General features: G+C 35.2%; 1 protein-coding gene across 1 annotated transcript; it reads left to right on the top strand.

Annotated features, from left to right (window-relative positions):
* The first annotated feature begins 2,890 nt into the window (after window positions 1–2,890).
* LOC110278653 (uncharacterized) lies at window positions 2,891–3,504 on the top strand. The gene is made up of 3 exons (XM_021136899.1): window positions 2,891–3,070; window positions 3,197–3,334; window positions 3,451–3,504. The coding sequence occupies exons 1-3, from the start codon at window positions 2,891–2,893 to the stop codon at window positions 3,502–3,504; spliced, it is 372 nt and encodes a 123-aa protein (XP_020992558.1).
* Window positions 3,505–22,113: the final 18,609 nt, after the last annotated feature.

Raw genomic sequence — 22,113 nt, 5'->3', positions numbered from 1 at the left:
TTTGAATCACAACATTAATTGTTAGCAAGGATTTTTGAAAATATTAAAAGAAAAATGAAAAAGATTTAATTTTGAAAAAGATATGATTGATAAGAGAGGGTATGAAAAGATAAGATTTTGAAAAATTAGTTTTAAAACATGAAAAATTGAAAAAGATTTGAATTGAAAACAAAATTACCTCCCTGGTGTTATCCTGGCGTTAAACGCCCAGAATGGTATCCATTCTGGCATTTCACGCCCACTTGGCTACCTCCTTGGGCGTTAAATGCCCAGCCAGGTACCCTGACTGGTGTTTAAACGCCAGAAATCCTTCCTTACTGGGCGTTTTGAACGCCCAGCTTTTTCTCTATGATTCCTCTGCTGTATCTTCTGAATCTTCAATTCTCTGTATTATTGACTAGAAAATATGTAATTTTGAATTTTTTTTAATTTTTAATGATGAGATAGAAAAAACAACATAATGAAATTAACGTGAAAAACTAATATCAAAACAAAGAATGCATGCAAGAACACTTTGAAGATTGTGATGAACATCAAGAACATATTTTTGAAAAATTTTTTTTAGAAAAGAAAGATATGCAAGACACCAAACTTAAAAATTTTCATACTAGAGACACTAACAATTTGAGAATGCACATGAGAAATAACAAAAGACACAAAATAAGAGAAATTTAAAGATCAGACAAAGAGAATCATCAAGAACAACTTGAAGATCAATGAAGAACACAATGCATATATTTTCTAAAAATGCAAGAAAAATAGAAACATGCAATTGACACCAAACTTAAAAATTGACACTAGACTCAAACAAGAAACACAAAATATTTTTTATTTTTTTTATTTTACGAATTTTTTGTATTTTTTCGGAAATTATTTTGAAAAAGAAAATAAGAAACTCAAAATATTTAAAAAGAATTCCAAAAATCATGCAATGTTAGTCTAAAACTTCAGTCTAAAAAGATTAGACATGGCTAACAAAGAAAAATACCTAATATAAGCAACAAGATGAACCATCCGTTGTCCAAACTCGAACAATCCCCGGCAACGGCGCCAAAAACTTGGTACACGGAATCGTGATTTTCACACTTCTTCACAACTCCGTGCAGCTGACCAGCAAGTGCACTGGGTCGTCCAAGTAATACCTTACGTGAGTAAGGGTCGATCCCACGGAGATTGTCAGCTTGAAGCAAGCTAGGGTCACCTTGTAAATCTCAGTTAGGCAGATTCAAATGGTTATGGGGTTTTGAGAATTAAAAGATGAATAAGACATAAAATAAGATAGAGATACTTATGTAATTCATTAGTGGGAATTTCAGATAAGCGTATGAAGATACTTTATTCCTCCTAAATCTCTGATTTCCTACTGCCTTCATCCAGTCATGCGTACTCCTTTCCATGGCAAGCATTATGTTGGGGGATCACCATTGTCAATGGCTACCGTCTGTCCTCTTAGTGAAAATGGTCCGGCTACGGGTTACGTAGGGCTAATCATCTGTCGGTTGTCAATCGTGTCGGAATATGATCCAAGGAACCTTTTGCGCACTGTCACTGTGCCTAGCACTCGCGAGTTTGAAGCTCGTCACATTCATCCTATCCTAGATCCTACTCGGAATACCATAGACAAGGTTTAGACTTTTCGGATCTCAAGAATGCTGCCAATTGATTATAGTTTATACCACGAAGACTCTGATCTCACAGAATGGAAGGCTCTGTTGTCAGGAGAGGCAACCATGCATCGTGGACCAGGAGGCCAAGAGATATACATTCAAGCTTGTTTTCAGGTAGAACGGAAGTGGTTGTTAGGCATGCGTTCATAAGTGAGAATGGTGATGAGTGTCACTTAATCATCACATTCATCATGTTGAAGTGCGAATGAATATCTCAGAACAAGAATAAGCTTGAATTGAATAGAAAACAGTAGTAATTACATTAATTCATGAGGAACAGCAGAGCTCTACACCTTAATCTATGAGGTGTAGAAACTCCACCGTTGAAAATACATAAGAATAAGGTCTAGACATGGCGAATGGCCATGCCTCCCAAATAACATGAAGCAATCGAAAAGGGTTCAAAGACCTGATCCCAAGATCAAAGATGATCAAAAAGATGAAAATACAATAGTAAAATGTCCTATTTATAGTGTGTGCTTGGGCTGAGCATTGAAGCTTTCATGTGCATAGGCTTTTCTTGGAGTTAAATGCCAGCTCTGGTGCCAGTTTGGGCGTTTAACTCCAGCTTTTATGCCAGTTCTAGCGTTTAACGCCAGAAAAGGGTCTCTGACCGGCGTTTTGACGCCAATTTGGGCCATCAAATCTCGAGCAAAGTATGGACTATTATACATTGCTGGAAAGCCCAAGATTTCTACCTTCCAACGCAATTGACAGCGCGCCAATTGAACTTCTATAGCTCCAAAAAATCCACTTCGAGTGCAGGGAGGTCAAAATCCAACATCATCTTCAGTCCTTTTTCAGCCTCTGAATCAGATTTTTGCTCAGGTCCCTCGATTTCAGCCAGAAAATATCTAAAATCACAGAAAAACACACAAACTCATAGTAAAGTCTAGAAATATGATTTTTGCATAAAAACTAATAATTATATACTAAAAACTAACTAAATCATGCTAAAAACTACCTAAAAATAATGCCAAAAAGCGTATAAATTATCCGCTCATCAGCCATTTAGAGGTTGGGCTTTAGATTTAATTAGGTTAATTCACCCTCCTTCATCCAAATAGCACAAATTTATTTTAGTAGCTATTGATTATTTCACAAAATGGGTTGAAGCAGTTCCTTTAATAGAAGTTGGCCAAAGTGAAATAATAGATTTTGTTGAGGAACATATTATTCATAGATTTGGTATTCCTCAAACATTAGGTACTGACCTAGGGACCATGTTTACTGGTCAGAGAATTAAGAATTTTGCTGCTTCGAGGAGTATTAGTATGATTACTTCGACTCCTTATTATGCACAGGCTAACGGGCAAGTAGAGGCAGCAAATAAAATTCTGATAGGTTTGATTAAAAAGCATATCGGGAATAAGCCTCGAACATGGCATGAAACCTTAAGCCAAGTATTATGGGCTTATTGAAACTCGCCAAGAGGATCAATAGGAACTTCACCTTATAAATTGGTGTATGGTCATGATGCAGTATTACCATTAGAAATTAATTTGAATACTTTAAGGGTATCAAAATAGAATGATTTGCCAGTTGATGATTATTGGAATGCAATGTTCGATGAGTTAAATGAATTGGATTCGGAACGAATTCTGGCACTCAATAATGTGATTCGACAAAAAGAAATTGTTGCTCGAACTTACAATCGTCGAATTAAGGTAAAGTCTTTCAAGATAGGAGAATTAGTTTTAAAAGATTATTTTGCTGATGGAAAAGAAATCGACAATTCTGGGCAAGTGGTCCCGTAGTTGGAAAGGTCTCTTTCAAATAACAGGGACATATTCTGGAAATGCCTATCAAATTAAAGATATCGAGTCAGGAAAAGTGATTAATTCGATCAATGGGAAATACTTGAAACTCTTCTATTGTTGGCAAACTTAGAAGTTCAACATATATTAAAGTCAGAAAAGAGGGAAATTACTACAAAATAAAGTTAGAAACAAAAAAGGAGTTCAAGGTGCCAATAGTTTTGCCAAATCGGAGCGCAGCTTTATTCTTTTGTTTTCCAGAAATGTAAGCACTTCAATATGCTTGACTTGTTATCTTGAATTCTTTCAAGTTGTTTTTCATATTCTCCCTGCTCGGTGTCGATGGAGACACATTTTTAAATAAAAAGATGTTGCTCTTGTTGGGTAGCAGGCAGGGGTTTAGCTAGAGTGGCTCGATTTTGGCATATAGTGGCATGTTATTCCTGAATCTGAGCTAATTCTGCCTCAAGTCTTGCTTCTTCATGATCATGAAAAGCTTGGACAGAAATAGCATGAGAGATCTTCAGATCAAAATCTTCACGAGAAACTTGGATTGGCTGAGCAATTGCAAGACAATTTTCTATTTTAGATTTGGCTGCAACTTCCTCGTTTTTAGTTTCTTGGAGTTGGAACTGAGAAGCAACACTATCATTAAGAAGTTGTTTAAGTTCTTGGATTGAAGCAGAATATGGTGTGTTAGTTGGCAATTCAAAAGAGGAATTCAAGCAGTCTTCCAAAAGTTTGTTGAGAATTGGGTCATTAACCCATGTAGTAGGTGGATAATCCAAGAGCTTGATGAGTGATCGAAGTTGTTTTTGAATGTTAGGATCTAATTCGATTGGAGGCCTTGATGTAGCGGGTCTTGTGATTGCTGGTATAGGCACTGGTACTTTGTTTTCTTGGATAATTTTATTCAAAACAGAAGTCAAATCCTCCAAGGTAGCACTAGTTGGCGTGGTGGGAACATTCCATGTCCTTGGTCTTGATCCTGGAGGAGTTTGGAGTGAAGGATCAGGTTGCAAATCTAGAGGGGTCTCTAAAACCTTGGATCGAGAAGAATCTGAGTTGGTGGTGTCAGCAGCTTTAGAAGCAGAATCAGAGTCTGGAATTGCTTGGTTCTCTTTGGTAAGGGCAACTCGATCACTCGGTGAAGTTAATTCAAGTCTATGGGTTTCTTCTGGAGAGTGTTGGAAAAGGATTTATTGTTGAATCAATCACCTGTGTTATATGAGAAATAGGTGGAAAAGCGGCTGGAATTGTTTGAGTGGGTCCTGTGAATTAAATAGAGTCATGTGATATGGACTGTTCTTGACCTTGTTGTTGTGGTAGGATTGATTGGTCAAAAATCCCAGAAGTTGATGTCGAGTGAGCAACATTGACAGGCTAGTACAGAAGGTACACAGTTACAAGTTTGATGTCGAGTGAGCAGCATTTACACAGTTACGGAACCGCCATTGTTAACTAGGAAACTCATTATCATGCCACTTATTTTAACTTCTTTTTTAACTCCTAACTATTTTAACTTTCTAACTTCTCTTTTGGTTTTTACCTAACTACTTTAACTTTCTAACTCAAGGCATGATTACTGTTTTTCCTAATTAACAATAATTCCACATATTATATATTTTGGATTGTGATTTTTACTCTCAGACTCTTAACTCGCATACCATCCAAAATTTACATATATTTAATTCACTTCATGCTTTTATTCCTCTTTTATTCATCTTTTGCCTCTCTATACTTTTATTTCTATATTCCTATTTGCTTACCTGTTTTACTGCTTTAGTTTCTTCAATTATATCCTACTACTTCCTCCTTTCAGGATGTCTGATCCCAAAAGTAAGGAAAAAGACAAAGAAACTACAGGCAAACGGAAACGAGGAGAATTCTCCACCACTATCCTAGATATCCTCCATGATGATTCCTGGTGGGAAAAGAATTTTACCCCACAGGAAAAGGCAGATCAGTTGCTGCCTGCCACAGACCAAGTCAAGTTTGCCAACAGATACTGTGAGCTTAAGTATCCGGTTTTTGCCACTTCTAGGAACCTATACCTGGAAAGGACCCTCAAAATCCCAGAAGAACTACAGCAATACACCTCAGATCAGATAAAACAGAGAGGTTGGTTCTTCCTGGAAAGGAACTTGACTGAGGTCAATGCATCCTGGGTCAGAGAATTCTACTGCAACTACTTCAAAACTTCCTTGGATGCAGTGCACCTCAGAGGGAAGCAGATCTTGATTGTTGAGGATGCTATTGAAGACATCCTCCAACTCCAGCCTAAGTCAGATCAACTGGATGGTTACCAAAAGGCTGAAGAGGACATGAGATTCCTGAGATTTGATTGGGACGCAGTAAAGCAGACTATAGATCTGATCCTACTGTCCCATGGGTCATAGGCAAGTCCATAGTGGTGCCAAAGGGAATAAAGCTTATCTATCTGAATGATGAGGCTCGGCTTTGGCAACAGATTCTGAGTAACTACTTGATGCCAAGCACTCATGAGACCGAGGTGCTAGTTGCCATGATCACCCTCATCTGGTGTGTGATGGAGGGTAATGACCTTTATCTTCCCCGCTTCATCCGGTATTACATGGCCATGGTCCATGTCAGAGGCACTCTGCCCTTCCCATATTTGATCACTCAGCTAGGCCGCCGAGCTGAGGTGCCCTGGGAGCTTGCAGATGAGAAGCCAACTTTCACCGACTGCAAGAAAATTATCCCTCACAGCAGGAAGTTCCAAGCTTTGGGCTTCAGGCCGCCTTTCCTCACTGCCTCTGCTGAGGTAGCTACATCTTCCGCTGCCCCTTCAACATCTACTGCCCCAGCTACCACCACTGCAACTCCACCTGCTTTAGAGCATGTCTACCACCTTTTGCACCACCTATTCAAGCGCCTAGACCAGATGGAGCGCTGCAACCAGCGGCGATACGAGAGGACCGAGCGTCGCAGCAAGCGCCACTATGAGCATTTGAAATTGATGATCCGGTCCGGCCACCATGACATCCCCTCCGAACCTGACACACCATCAGAGCCATCTGAGGAGGAGGCGGACGATCATGAGGAGGAGGCACGTGCAGAGACTGAACAGGGAGGACCTGAGCAGGCTGCACCACATCATGAGGAGCCACATCAGATACAGCCTGCAGATCCAGAGGTTCCCCTTCAGACAGAGCCCCCGCTTCAGCAGGCAACTCCTCCGACACTCATAGAGACTGCAAACCCTCAGTTTACCACCGAGACACTGGCAGTACATCCTTTCGAAGATGACACTTCTTCACACCCAGCTTGATTGAGCATCGAGGACGATGCTATAATTTAAGTGTGGGGAGGTCGCCATCTCTGGCGAATCTTTTTGGTGAACCACTATAGACTCTTCTATCTTATTTTGTTTATTTTTCTGTATTTTATTTTATTTTATTTTTATTTTATCTTATCTTATTTTGTCTTTTAGTACTTGCACATTTTTCTTTTGCTTTTGCTGTATTTTTATTTTATTTTCGCATTTTGCACTTTGGGCTATATACATCTTAGATATTTAGCTTAATTTGCACTTTTAGCTTATTAGTTATAGAATATGTGGATTAATTAGTTTAGTTTACCCTTTTAGCATATGATAAGTTGGTTTAATTGAAAATAAAAGAGTAAACTAGAAGCTTTAGTGTAACAGAATCAAAACAATCCACACACCTTGTATATATATAGCAATACATGTTGGTTAGTTGACAATATTTTTCAAGGAAAATACCTATTTTTATAAGAGCCATTCTAGGATTCACATTGAGTTGAATGGAAACTCTTAATTTCTACTTGCATGACATACATAACTGATATATGGTTTCTGAGCCAAAGAACACACAACCCGTGAGTTTTGAGCTTAATTGTATGGTTACATTCAACCATAAATTTCATTCCTGTGTGTTTCGCACTTCTTTTCTATGCTTTAAATATTTACTTTGTTTTAGTCTATATGTCCAATATAGAATGCAGATACATACCTACATATGATTTAGGCATTATTTAAAATTTTTGTTACTCACTTATCCCAAATAAACATACCTTTTATGTCACCCATGTTAGCCCCCTTGAGCCTTTTAATCCCTTTCTGTTCTATAACCACATTTCTAGCCTTAAAGCAGAAAAATAAATTAAAAATTCCAAGTTGAATCTTTGGTTAGCTTAAGATAGAAATTGTGTATCAAGTAAGTGTGGGGACATTTATGGGAACATAAGATGATAGGAAAAAAGTATTAATTTATAAAATTATTTGAAATTTGGGAGCGTACTCATGTGGAATCAAAATAATTAAAACACCATGTGCATTGATATATTGTTTTTATATATGAAAAAAATATTTATTATTAAGTAATTAAATAATGGGACAACAGTACCCCAATGCAAAATAGAAGAATCAATGCACATGGGATAAAATCAAAAATATAAGTGGCGCATGAGTATGTAACACAAGTGGGAAAATTTGGGTAGCTAGGCAAGATTTTTAAAATAGAGTATGTATATGTTAGGTGAGATCTTAGATTAGTCAATGATTCACTTTATTAGCTCACTTAGCCTTATATATACACCCTCACCATTACCTGAGCCCCATTACAACCTTAAAAAAGATCTCATGATGTTTGTATGTATACATTAGATATTTGTTGATTGGTTAGATAAAGAACAAAGTTTTAGAAAGCATGACTAGAAAAGAATAGAGTGACTAACCCCAAACACTGAGTGATTGGAGAGTAAACACAAATCCAGTGAGGGTTCAATAGCTCATTCCCATATATCCATGTTTAATTATTAATTGTCTTGCAAGTTTGTGAACTATCTTAACTCAACTCAATTGTGACTGTGCTTTAATATGATTTGGCTTTAATTGTACATATATGATTCCTTGAAAATATGAATCAATTCAACCATATGTAAGCTTTATATATATAAGTGAACAGTAAGTAGAATTTCATAGCTCATTTAGGTAGCTTTCATTTAGAATAGATTGCATTGCACAAGATTCCACCATTTTACCTTCATTATTTTCTCTTGGATTTAGCATGAGGACATGCTAATGTTTATGTGTGGGGAGGTTGATAAACCACTATTTTATGATTTATCTTGTGCTCAATTGAGTGATTTTATCAATTCTTCACCCACTTATTCATACGAATTGCATGGTTTTACAATTCCTTCCTTATTTTATGATATATGTGAAAATATGTTTCCTATGCCTTAAAAATGTTAAATTTAATTATCCTTTATTACCATTCGATGTCGTGATCTATGTGTTGAGTATTTTCAGGCTTTATAGCGCAGGAATGACTTAGAGGACAGAAAGGAAACACGCAAAATGGACGACGCGAACGCATGGACGACGCGACCGCGTCCCTTGTGCAAAATGGCATCGACGCGAACGCGTGAATGACGCGGACATGTGACTAGCGCGAAACACAACTGGACGCGTGACTGATGCGGATGCGTGGAAGAGAAAAAACTCCAGATGACACGGACGCGTGACCCACGCGAACGCGTGACGGACCGCACGTGCAGAAAATTGCAGAAGTCGCCCCCAGCAATTTCTAGACCCTTTTTCGGTCCAAATCCAAGCCCAGAAAATACAGATTAGAGGCTATAAAGTGGGGGAATGCATCCATTCATGGGAGAACAATTCATACAACAATAATAGAACAATTCATACAACAAGAATAGAATAATTCATACAACAAGAATACAACATTCATATTCACAATTTAGGTTTTAGATGTAGTTTTCTAGACAGAGAGGCTCTCTCCTCTCTCTTGGTTTTTAGGATTTAGGATTTCTATTAGTTTTAGGCTATTTCTTCTTTATTCCAGGATCAATGTTCCTTTAATTTATTTTCTACTTTATTTATTCTATTACTTTAATTGTTATTTATCTTTTCAGTTTGGCTTATGAACTTTCCATGTTAGAATTGATTTTCTTATTTAAAATAAATTAAGGTATTTCAGATCTAAAGATTGCTTTCTTCAAATTTATGTTATTAATGCTTTTAATTTAATTTAGATTTCCCCCTTTGCTTTGGTTAAGTAATTGGTAACACTTGAGTTGTCAAACTCAGCGGTTGATTGAAAATTAGAAATTGCTGATTGATTTGGATCTCTCTAAAGCTACTCTTTCCATAGGAGTTGACTAGGACTTGAGGAATCAAGTTGATTAGTCCATTTGACTTTTCTTTATTTTGTAAGGGTTAACTAAGTGGGAGCGAAATCCAATTCTCATCTCACCTGATAAGGATAACTAGGATAGGATTTCCAGTTCTTATACCTTGCACTGGTATTCATGATAATTAATTTACTTCCTTGCCATTTATATTACCTGTTCCTTATTTCAAAAACCCAAAAATATACCTTTTCTCTATAACCAATAATAAATCACACCTCCCTGCAATTCCTTGAGAAGACGACCCGAGGTTTAAATACTTCGATTATAAATTTTATTGGATTTTGTTACTTGTGACAACCAAACTTTTGTACGAAAGGATTCTCTGTTGGTTTAGAAACTATACTTACAACGCGATTATATTTGTGAATTTTTTTACTGGCAGAAATCCTCTCGTCAGTCCATGCGTTGTTGTTTCTTTAAGAGGCAAGAATTAAAATCTTCTCGAGTAGTTAAAGCAATGTGGTAGAAAGGATCATCATTTCGAGGTTGTGGCATTGAAATGGCTTTAGAAAATCCCAATTGTCTGGCTGTCAAATATGGGGCATATAAGGTTATTTTGAATCTTTCTTTCTCATGCAAAGATAGTCCTATTGGTATTACTTGTACAACCAACATATTTGCCCAACTTCGATTTGTAAGTTCGTTCTCTTCATTAGTATCAGGGAAGAGTAAACGCTCCAGCCAAGCAGGGCCACTATTGCGACGTAAGAAAGGGGTAAATTTGAGTTGGTCATTGTCGAAATCTTTACAAGTATAGAAAAGAGAGAAGACAGCCCAAAATCTATCTTCAATCTGATTCGGTGTTTGGAAAATTGGGTTTGAATTCAGATAATCGACAGCCATCAATCTATTGCTTATCAATATTGCCACTTTCAGATTGTCATGAAATTTTTGAAAACGGCATTAAGCCATAATTGAAGAAGCCATAGGGGACCCCCTGTGCTGATGATCTTGTTTTCTTGAAGGTCACAAATAAATTGACCAAGTTCTTCAAAAATATATCCTAAAAGAAGCTTGGCCAAATTGAGGGTTTTTCCTTCGTGAAGAAGAATAGCTAAAGGAAGGTAAAATTTTGACATTTGGACACTTCGAGAACAGAATAAGACGGCATTTAACTAATAGAACAGGAAGGCAACATGTTCATTATCAGTGATTTGCATACCTTCTGCGCCCATGTTGTGGGCGATAAAGTCATTGTAAGAATTGGTTAAAACCACATTGTAGTGACATTTTGATTGCATGTCAAGAGTACAGTCTGGAAAATTGATTGGGAGCCCAGTAATAGCAGCCACGTCCAGAAGAGACATTCCGATCATTCCACATGGGAGGTGAAAGTTGTTGGTTGTTCTATTCCAGAAACAGGTCATAGCCCCAATCATACAAGGGTAAGTGGTAAGCGAGAAGTGGGAGAGCCTTAGTAATTCATGAATTCATAAAGCTTTCCAGTTGGCGCTTTTAGTGGGTTCAAGACGGGGATTCCAAGCTGTAAAATCATATCCCCGAGGGTTAATCTTTGGATTGTTCCTGAAGGACTTTTGATTGATGAAATGGGAGATGTTAAAGGCTTGGTTTATCAGTAAGTCTTCTTCTCCAGCGCTTAGAAAGAAAGAGAGTTTCTTATTCGCTTTCTCCAGAGATTCAATCAGTTCAAGAAAGCAATGCGTATCAATACCAATTGTAAAAGGAATTAGGATTCTAGTATCATTAGGTTGCAAGTGGGGATCGTCAATGACTTCATCATGGACTTGATTCAGAATGTGAAGAGCTGGCAGTGATGGTAGTGCTATCTCATGACCTTTACCCTTGTCTTGGGTGGTAGTTTGGGAAGAAGAGCCAGCCATTATCAGAAAGAGAGAATAAAGTTGGAGAAGAGTTTCTCAGTGTAAGGAAACTTAGAGAATGGTGAGGTTCAAGAGATTTGGACAAAGGAGAGAGTAAGAAATCTAAAGTATCACTATAGCCGCTACTGTTGAAGTGAATGGGGGTAACTTCACGAGGAAGATGAAGTGGTAGAGAGAGAAGGCATAAATCTCGGGGGACGTGTCGACTGAATAAGTGGTAATGGGGTTTAAATGACAATTATTACTGATTTAAAAAAAACTGATTGATGTCATTTGGATTAGTGCTTTATTTATCGATAATATTATCAAAAGCAACCACATTAATCCAAGGGGGCAATTTATTGATCGGAAAATATTTTAGATCTAAATGAGTTGAATCAGAAAAGTAAAGTGCAGTTTCTCGAGAAGACACGCGCGTGAGTATGAGGTTGAAAGTATTTAGCGCTGATTGGATTTCGATTGTTTTATTGATCGAATAAGTTAAATCGAGTAGAAGACTTGATTCGAGAAATTGAGTAAGGTTTTCGAAAAAGCTGATCGAGTAGTTGTGGAAGCCGAAAAGTTTGTGGCTTTTATCACACGAGAAAAACATGGGGAATATCTACAATCACGCAGTGGGAACGGTTACCAAGAGTGATTGTATTTCAAATTTGTAATTTTTTATTTAATTTTAATTAATTATAATTTAATTAACCGTTATGTAAGATAGTCTATAAATACTGTGAAGTGTTAGGGAATAAAGGTTGGAACTTTTACTCAGAAAAAGTACTCTAGCACTCTCACATCTCAGCAAATTCCTGAGTTTGCGATTGAGTTACATATTCTGTAGGGTTCCTTCTATCTTCTTCTTTCTTTTAATTTATTTTACTGTAAACTTAACATTTCAATTCATTTTATTTACCAAGTGTTCTTTATTTTCACTGATCAATTTATTCTTCTGCGTTTAAATCTTTCATATTGAAGTTCTTTAATCTAATCGAAAGCATTTTATTGTTTTTTTTTTAATTTAATTACAAACCCTTTCATTTGCTATCTATTTAGCGTTCAAAACTTTATTTTCTAAGTCCTATTTATTAATTTACAGATTTACTTTATTTTTTATCTTTCAATATTTGTCTAATCGAAAACGTTTTGATGCACTTCTAAAAACTGATACTCGCATAGAGGAGTTGGTTTCGTTCTCAGACCACTAGATATCGAACTACCATTGATTTGCTAAAAAATCGACAAAACAAAAATTTATTATTATTGTTTTTTATTCTACGTCTTAGTGAAATGAGTAGATAAAATATCTTCATAAAATATAAAAATTAGTCCAAAAAAATAAAAAATCCTAATATTAACCATCTATATTGGTGGTTTCTTCTAACATACGGATTTTATATTACAAATATTAAGTAATATTAAATAAAAAAATTCAATTAAATTTATTTTTTTATAAATTCAATCTAATGTTTTAGTTCCGAACGAGACCCAAGATCTTCAAAAAAGTTCTATCTCGGAATAACAAATCAACAATAATAAGTTCATAATAAAAGCGATTGAATACTTGAGAAACAAAATAAAAGAGATTAACGATTTGTTTGGGTGAATTTAAAAAAAATTGAGTTATTTTTTTAAATCTTATAAAAAAGTAAAAATAATTTTACATTTAGATATTTCATGTAAAAAGATCTTTTAATTATATTTGGGTATAACAATATAAAGTTATTTTTTTGTTTATTTATTATATAAAAAATATTTTTTTTAAAAATCTTTAAAAAAATATAAATTATAACTTCTCAAAAAAATATTTTTTTTAGTATTTTTATTTTTACTACTAAAAATTTATCAAACATGCTAAAAAATAAAATATTTTTTATTGAAAAATATATTTTTTTTTATCAACTTAATAATTTAATGACATCCAAACAAGTGCTAAACACCAATAAATAATTATGTTACATAATTATGGCATTAAGTCGGAAGAACGGTTACATTATCAAGTAACGTATTCAAGAATTAGAGTAATTCTTCACATACAAGCGATTAAGGCTTGTAAGCCTTACAAGTTCAATTAAAACTAACGCTCAAAACACGCTTCCAACCATTCTTCTTCTTCTTCGTCTTCTCCTTCTTCTTTTCCTTCGTTTCTTGCCTTCTCTTTCTCCTTCTTCTTCTTCTTCTTGCTGCACGTTCTTCTTCCTCTTACTCTTCTTCTTTTCCTTTTCTTTTGTTTCTGCACGTTCTTCTTCATCGTTTTCCTCTTCTTCTTCATTTACGTTCTTTTCTCTCTGTTTTATCTTTTTTTTTTTGATTTTTCATGGTGAAATCGTTTTTGAAGAAGAAGAAGCAGTAGAAGATGAGGAGGAGAAAGAGAAAGAGTTCTGAATTATGCATAAGATGTATTTTAACGAATTTTAGGTGTATTTCTTTAAATCCTTTGGGTGTATTTTCTGTAATCCTTTGGGTGTATTTTCTATAATCGTTTGGGTGAATTCCTGTAACTATTTGGGTGTATTTCTGTAATCCTTTGGGTGTATTTCTCTAATCATTTTGGGTGTACTTCTGTAATTGTTTGGGTGTATTTCTGAAGTTCCATTATCTTCAAAAGGATTACAGAAATACACCCAAAGGATTACGAAAAATACACCCAAAGTATTTAAGAAATACAACCAAAATTTGTTGCATAATTCAGAACTCTTTCTCTTTCTCCTCATCTTCTGCTGCTTCTTCTTCTTCAAAACGATTTCAAAGCTTGATTTCAGAAACCATGAAAATTGAAAAAAAACGAAGAAGAGGAAGAGGAAGAGGAAGAGGAAGAGGAAGAGGAAGAGAAGAAGAAGAAGAAGAAGAAGAAGAAGAAGAAGAAGAAGAAGAGGAAGAGGAAGAAGAAGATGAAGAACTGTTCTGAGTGTAGCGCTTTGAAAATAGGAAACGTTGAATAATGCATTAAAAGGCCTAGTAACTTGTAAGACTTGTAAGTCAAAAAGACTTGTATGTGTAGCACTCCTCCAAGAATTATAAAGGGAAAAGGCAAGAGAAGAAGGATGGTAAGCAAATTCATATACAATTTACCTGAGACATTTATTAATTTAAGTATTGGAGTGTTCTTATAAATTGTCTTAATGGTCTGATTTTCAACGTTGTTAGGAAGAAAGCTCTCCTTCAACCTCCTCATCTAAGAAAATCTACAACGGGCCGATCAACTTTCTAAAAAAAGTAAGAAGTATAATATTCTTTGGAGACTAATTATAATATAACCATTATTAACATTTGAGATCTAAATTATGTTATAACATAATAAATTTGTCAATCAAAAACATGAATTACTCTTATTGCTCTAGCCCATATCCAAGTTCACTTTGTAGCGATATCGAAAGGTCTGGGAAAAACTGCTTACAAAAGATACATAACATTAAAAGGTCAACGAAGAAAAGAGAAGTAGGATACGGAGAACTTTGAATTATAAAAATTAAACGAGGTATAAATATTTCAGGTTAAACTTCTTGAACAATTACTATATTATATATGCTCATATACTTGAAAACCTTTCATAGAAAGGAAAGACATCAGGTTTGGGACATGATGAATCCATATTTTTCGATATATTTTGGTTTGATTTGAGTGGATTTCATCACATAAACCCACATTTATTCATCTAAATAGCATGCTTTTGAGATGTCTTCCTAAATTGTGCTTGAAAGTGAAAACATGCTCTTTTGTGCTTAATTTAGTCAATTTTTGTTCACTTTAATCCCATTTGGCGCTTTGATATATTTGTTAAGTGATTTCAGGTTTTCAAGGTAAGTTTGGGTTGAAGAAGTGAAGAAAGAGCATCTAAAAGGGGAGAAATCATGAAGAAAATAGAGTTTGGAAGCTGCTGCAAAGGTGCGTACGTACAACGATGCGTGCGTACGCACAACGGTGACTTCGTGCAAGGATGCGTACGCACCAATTGTCATGCGTACGCACAACGGGAATTTTGTGCAACCGTGCGTACGCATCGTAGGTCGTGCGTACGCACGACTGCATGCATGTGAGCTCATTAATGCAAATCGCTGGGGTGAATTCTGGGCCTTAAAAACCCAGTCCAACTCATTTTCTGAAGCTATTTGAGGCCAAAGTGAAGAGGAATGAAGGGGGCAATTAGGTTTAACTTTTACACATTTTTCTCTTAGTTTCTAGAGAGAGAAGCTCCCCCTCTCTCTAGAATTAGGGTTTCTTAGTTTAATTTCTTGCAATTTCTACTTTTAATTCTTGTTTTCATTTACCTTTTCTTGTCATTTATTGTTATTGCATCTTTGTTCTTTCCTTTTATTTGTTATTTCATTTTTTTTGTTCTTTTATGTTTATGACACTTTGTTAATTTTAATTTTAATTAATGCAATTTATGTTTCCATGTCGTTATTGCTTTCTTTAGTTGTTGTTATCATTTTCTTGCTTTTAGTAGTTGGAATTTATTTTTATGCAATTTAATGTTATTTTATTTTCATGCACACCAATTGTTTGATAAAATGCTTGGCTTAGTTTTTCCTCACTCTTGGCTTGAAATTGACGACTTTGGTGATCCTTGAGTCATTGATGTCCATTCTTGTTCGATATATTAGAGTAGTTAGTTGATTTGGTCTCCCTTGACTCTATGTAACCCATTAATGTTGACATAGGACTTAGGGATTGAAATCAACTATGCCTATTTGACTTATCTTCGATGTAAGGTTAACTAAGTAGGATTAACTCTTCGTAATCATCATGTGTTTGTGGTCAATGTCTAGGATAGGTAACCTTAGCTCTCAATTACTTGCCAAGAGGTTTTCTTGCATTTGATGTTTTCTTTCATTGTATTTATTTGCTTTGACTTTTATTGCTTTGATTTTTAATTCCTTGCATGTTTAATTTTCACACTCTTGGTTGAGAAATTGGGTGTTTGGATGGAATTAAGTTGTGGATGTCCATTCCGCATTGTGTGAGGATTGTTAATTGGTTTGGTTTCCCTTGACTCTAACTGACCCACTAGTGTTGACTTAGGACTTAGGGATTGGAATCAATTATGCCCTTTTGACTAATTCTCAAGTAGGATTGACTAATTGGGATTAATTCCACACAATTGCCATGTTTGTAATCCAAAACTATGATATGAATCCTTAATTCCCCAATTCTCACCAAGAGTTTTTTTTTTAGTATTTAAATTCCATGTTTTATTGCTTTTATTGCTTTCCCTTTTAATCCCCTATTTCTCTCATAGCCAATAATATGACACTTAATTGCAACTCCTAGGGATGACGACCTGGGAGTCTGGATACTCTCAGTATATTTTGTGTTTTGATTGTGACATCTTTGAATTTACATTTGATTTGAGCATTGATTGTTGGCTTGGAACTATACTTACAACGCCAATCTTATCTTGAGATAAAATTCCTAGCCGACAGTTTTACTCTTGTCAAATTTGGTGCCGTTGCCGGGGAGTTGCAATGGTGTAGTTTTTGGTTATTGTAAATATATTAATATGTAAATAGTTTTTTCTTGGTTGATTGTACATATGTTGCTTGCTTATTTTTTGCTATTGTGAATAGGTTAATATGTGAATATCTTGCTTTTTGTTTGCCATTGTGAATATATTTTTCTTGGTTGCTTTTTGTTTTTCTTGTTGGGAGCTTATAGCTTGTTAGACACTCCATCCAAGCTTGGTGCAATCAATTGGAAATTTTGGAGATTCAAGCATTGTTGGAAGCTCCAAGATGAATATAAGCACAAGATTAAAGCTCCCCATAAGTCCAACTTAAGGACATTAAACCAAAGTGCTAGGTGGGAGACACCTCACCATGGTAACACCTTTCTAACCCTCTCTTTGCACATAGTTTCAATTTATTGCATTTTGTCTCTTGTAGATAGCTTAGGTTTAGTTTAGTTTCAATCTTAATTTGCTATTTTGGATTTCAAGTTTGGTGTCTTAGAGCACTAAAATTTTTTGAGAAAAACAGATCATGTACGTGCGCACCCACCTAACCCCAATTTTTGCATTCTGTGCGCGCGCACCCCTATGTGCGTGCGCACGCCATCTTGTGCCCCTTTTGCTGGGAGCGTTAGCACACCTTGTGCATCCACACCCTCTACTCTTTGCCTCTTGTGCGTGCGCATGGACCTGTATGTGTACACATAGACGGCGTGATAACTGGCAATTTTGACGCTTCATGTTTAAAAAAAAGTGTGTTCTGTGCGTGCGCATGCACACGTCTTGATCCCCCTCACTATTTGGAGCACCCACACACCTTGTGCGAGCGCACAACATCCATAATTCACCTAGTATGCGTATGCATGTGACCATGTGCATATGCACGTCCCTATTTTCTCACTACTATACTTCTCTTCTTCTCTTCTCTCTATTACTTCTCTTCTTCTTTCTTCCATCCTTCTCTTCCTTTGCTTTTGCCTCTTCTCTACTTGCTCTACTTTGTTTTGTTTGCCTTTAATTTTCCTTTTGGTAATTATATTAGTTTTAGTTTAGTTGTTTATTAATTAAATAAGTTACAAATGTTTGATTTATGTCAATTGGGTTGCTTCATGCTTAAATTTTGGTTTAATTTGTGATGAATATGTGCACTATGCATCAAGTCTTTGTTTGATTGCCTAGATGAATTGCAAGTTTAATGCATGTGTTGTAGCTACCATATGTGTTATACTCTATCCTTGTTTGGCATCTTAATCATGAATTGTGCACTTTTACTTTAGTGAATTGAGTTGAACTACTTACTCATCATGGTTCTTAAGTGAATATAATCACATAACAAGGTATTTGTTCCTTATTAATGCTTTGCATTTTTTTTAGTCAACTTGACTTGATTAGACTGGTCACTTTTTGTAACAAGCACCTTATACATGTGATTATGTCATTTTTCCTAAGGATGAATAAGTAGTCTCTTTTCATCATTGAATTGGTTATTGTTAATTGTGCCATTTTCTATTAATTTTGTGCTTTCACTTGCATAATTTCAATATCCAATATCTCAAATACTCAATTCACTTTTGAGGTTACCTAAAGTTGCTTGTGCCTTAAGTTTTATTTATTCTTTACTTGCACCCTAGGCTATTTAATTGAGGAACATATGTTTTTTCTTTTGCTTCTATGGTTTCTGTTTTTACCCAGCCAATGTATTGTGTTCTAAACCGCCCGCATTTAGAATACACACATTGTCTTTTATCATACCACACTACTTTGACATTTTCCTCAATTCTTGTTTTCTACAGTAACCTGGAGCCTCGGTGCCCACTAGCTGAAGGTGGAGCCTCACATCTCTTCACCCCCGGATTGAGTGCGTGCACAGAGGACCATGCAACGTTTAAGTGTGGGGGAGGATTTACCACTTTTGGGGAGTAAATTTTTCTTTCTCAGCACTTGCACTATTTTCTTGTTTTAATAGTTGTGTTTTTGTGAATATTTTTTAGTATTGCATTATGCTTTGTTTAGTTTGCTTGTATATATCTTAGCTTGGTATAGTTTATTTTTGGTAAATATTTGCATGTTGCTTGGTAGAGTAAATAAGTTTGGTAAAATAACAAAGAATTTTCAAGAAATCTCTTTTAGGGCGTTCCATTGATTAGATTTGAAAAAAACTTGTTTTTGAACTTGCTTGAAGTATTCTTTATTATGGAACATAGAAAAGAGCTTGAACAAATACCAAGTGAGATTTGAGCTTTAATTGTATGGTTGCACATTTTCAACCACAAATTTTGTTCTTGTGTGTTATACTCCTTTCATGATTGTAATCCTTGATTGCTTGATTATATATGTCCTATATTTGATGTTTTGAATGCATTTAGTATGATTGAGGCCATTTTTGAAATTGAACTCACTTAACCCATATGGCCAACCCTTTCATCTACCTTTGTAAACCACTTTTTGAGCCTTTTAATTCTCCTTTGTTCTAATTTTAAGCACATCATTTGCCCTAAGTGAAAAAACCATTATGTCTTTGAATTGTATCTTTGATTAGCTTGGGTTTGAGTGTGTGTATTAATCAAGTGTGGGAAATTTGTGGGAAACATTGGTAGTTGGTGCTTTGGGTGTTCATTGAGAATATTTGAAAAATGGGGTAAACACTCATACATTCATTACTTGGAACATATGCATCTTTCTTATATGATAAAAGAAAAATTTTGGTGTACAAACTTTCTTTAAAAAAAAGAGAAGAAAAGAAAGAAAAGAAAAAAAGAAATGATAATAAGAATGTAAACAAAGGATGCATATGTACTTGAATTGGAAAAAAATGCATGAGTGAATGAGAGAAAGGGATAAATGGGTAGTTAGGTTGCTTTGTTATGCATATAGGATGATATAGGATTAGGTGGGATACTTGAGCTAATCAAATATCCAATCCACTAGTCCACTTAACCATATTAATCCTACCCTTACTCTAGTCCCATTACAACCCTCAAAAGTCCTCATGATATTTGCATTCATTCATCAAGTATTTGTCGATTGTTAGATGACTTGCAAATCTTGGAGAAGCATGATTAAAGGAGAATTGAGTGATTAAGCCCTAAACACTGAGCGATTAGAGTGTAAACACTTCCGGTGAGGGGTCCAATTACCCAATTCTATGCTTCCCTCCCTTATCTTGTATCTTCTTGCAAGTTGTTGAAATGAATTTTGAAAATTTCAAATAAAATCTTTGGACATTGATCATAAGTTTTTATTTTAGATGGATTGAAATTCTCTTGTTTGTTTTTGCCAAACTCAATAGAAATCATAGTATAGATATAGGTAGATAACATTTAATATACTTGCATGCATATAAGTAGTTGCATTAAATAAAATGTTTACCCTTTCATTCATCTCCTTTGGTTGTATTTAGAATGAGGACATGCTATTTTTTAAGTGTGGGGGAATTGATGAATCCATATTTTATGATATATTTTGGATTGATTTGAGTGGATTTCATCACATAAACTCACATTTATTCATCTAAATAGCATGCTTTTGAGATTTCGTCCTAAATTGTGCTTAAAAGTGAAAATATGCTCTTTTGTGCTTAATTTAGTCAATTTTTGTTCACTTTAATCCCATTTGGTGCCTTGATATATTTGTTAAGTGATTTCAGGTTTTTAAGGTAAGTTTGGGTTGAAGAAGTGAAGAAAGAGCATCTAAAAAGGGAGAAATAATGAAGAAAATGGAGTTTGGAAGCTGCTGCAAATGTGCGTACGCACAATGGTGACTTCGTGAAAGGATGCGTATGCACCAATTGTCGTGCGTATGCACCAATTGTCGTGCGTACGCACGATGAGAATTTTGCGCAACTGTGCGTACGCATCGTAGGTCGTGCATACGCACGACTGCATGCATGCGAGAGGAATGAAAAGGGGGTAATTAGGTTTAGCTTTTACATATTTTTCTTACTTTCTAGAGAGAGAAGCTCCCCCCTCTCTCTAGAATTAGGGTTTCTTAGTTGAATTTCTTATAATTTTTACTTTTAATTCTTGTTTTTATTTACTTTTTCTTGTCATTTATTGTTATTGCATCATTGTTCTTTCCTTTTATTTGTTATTTCATTTTTTTGTTCTTTTATGTTTATGACACTTTGTTAATTTTAATTTTAATTAATACAATTTATGTTTCCATGTCATTATTGCTTTCTTTAGTTGTTGTTATCATTTTCTTGCTTTTAGTAGTTGGAATTTATTTTTATGCAATTTAATGTTATTTTATTTTCATGCACACTAATTATTTGATAAAATGATTGGCTTAGTTTTCACTTAGTTTTTCCTCACTCTTGGCTTGATATTGGTGATTTTGGTGATCCTTGAGTCATTGATGTCCATTCTTGTTTGATATATTAGAGTAGTTAGTTGATTTGGTCTCCCTTGACTCTATGTGACCCATTAATGTTGACATAGGACTTAGAGATTGGAATCAACTATGCCTATTTGACTTATCTTCGATGTAAGGTTGACTAAGTAGGATTAACACTTCGTAATCATCATGTGTTTGTGGTCAATGTCTAGGATAGGTAACCTTAGCTCTCAATTACTTGCCAAGAGGTTTTCTTGCATTCGATGTTTCCTTTCATTGCATTTATTTGCTTTGACTTTTATTGCTTTGATTTTTAATTTCTTGCAAGTTTAGTTTTCACACTCTTGGTTGAGAAATTGGGTGTTTGGATGAAATTGAGTTGTGGATGTCCATTCCGCATTATGTGAGAATTGTTAATTGGTTTGGTTTCCCTTGACTCTAACTGACCCACTAGTGTTGACTTAGGACTTAGGGATTGGAATCAATTATGCCCTTTTGACTCATTCTCAAGTAGGATTGACTAATTGGGATTAATTCCACACAATTGTCATGTTTGTGATCCAAAACTATGACATGAATCCTTAACTCCCCAATTCTCACCAAGAGTTTTTTTTAGTATTTAAATTCCATGTTTTATTGCTTTTATTGCTTTCCCTTTTAATCCCCTATTTCTCTCAAAGCCAATAATATGACACTTAATTGCAACTCCTAGGGATGATGACCCGAGAGTCTAGATACTCTCAGTATATTTTGTGTTTTGATTGTGACATCTTTGAATTTACATTTGATTTGAGCATTGATTGTTGGCTTAGAACTATACTTATAATGCCAATCTTATCTTGAGATAAAATTCCTAGCCGACGGTTTCTCTCTTGTCAGGA

The sequence above is a fragment of the Arachis duranensis genome, chromosome 3, assembly GCF_000817695.3.
Source record: "Arachis duranensis cultivar V14167 chromosome 3, aradu.V14167.gnm2.J7QH, whole genome shotgun sequence".
Taxonomy (NCBI): domain Eukaryota; kingdom Viridiplantae; phylum Streptophyta; class Magnoliopsida; order Fabales; family Fabaceae; genus Arachis; species Arachis duranensis.
This window is presented reverse-complemented; position numbering and strand designations above follow the sequence as displayed.

Bases quoted from the DNA above. Each gene is read 5' to 3' on its own strand.
- LOC110278653 (XM_021136899.1), top strand. From the start codon at position 2,891: ATGTTTACTGGTCAGAGAATTAAGAATTTTGCTGCTTCGAGGAGTATT. The intron at 3,071-3,196 runs GTATTATGGGCT...GTATCAAAATAG, and splicing joins GGCATGAAACCTTAAGCCAA to AATGATTTGCCAGTTGATGA. The intron at 3,335-3,450 runs GTAAAGTCTTTC...TTCAAATAACAG, and splicing joins CTTACAATCGTCGAATTAAG to GGACATATTCTGGAAATGCC.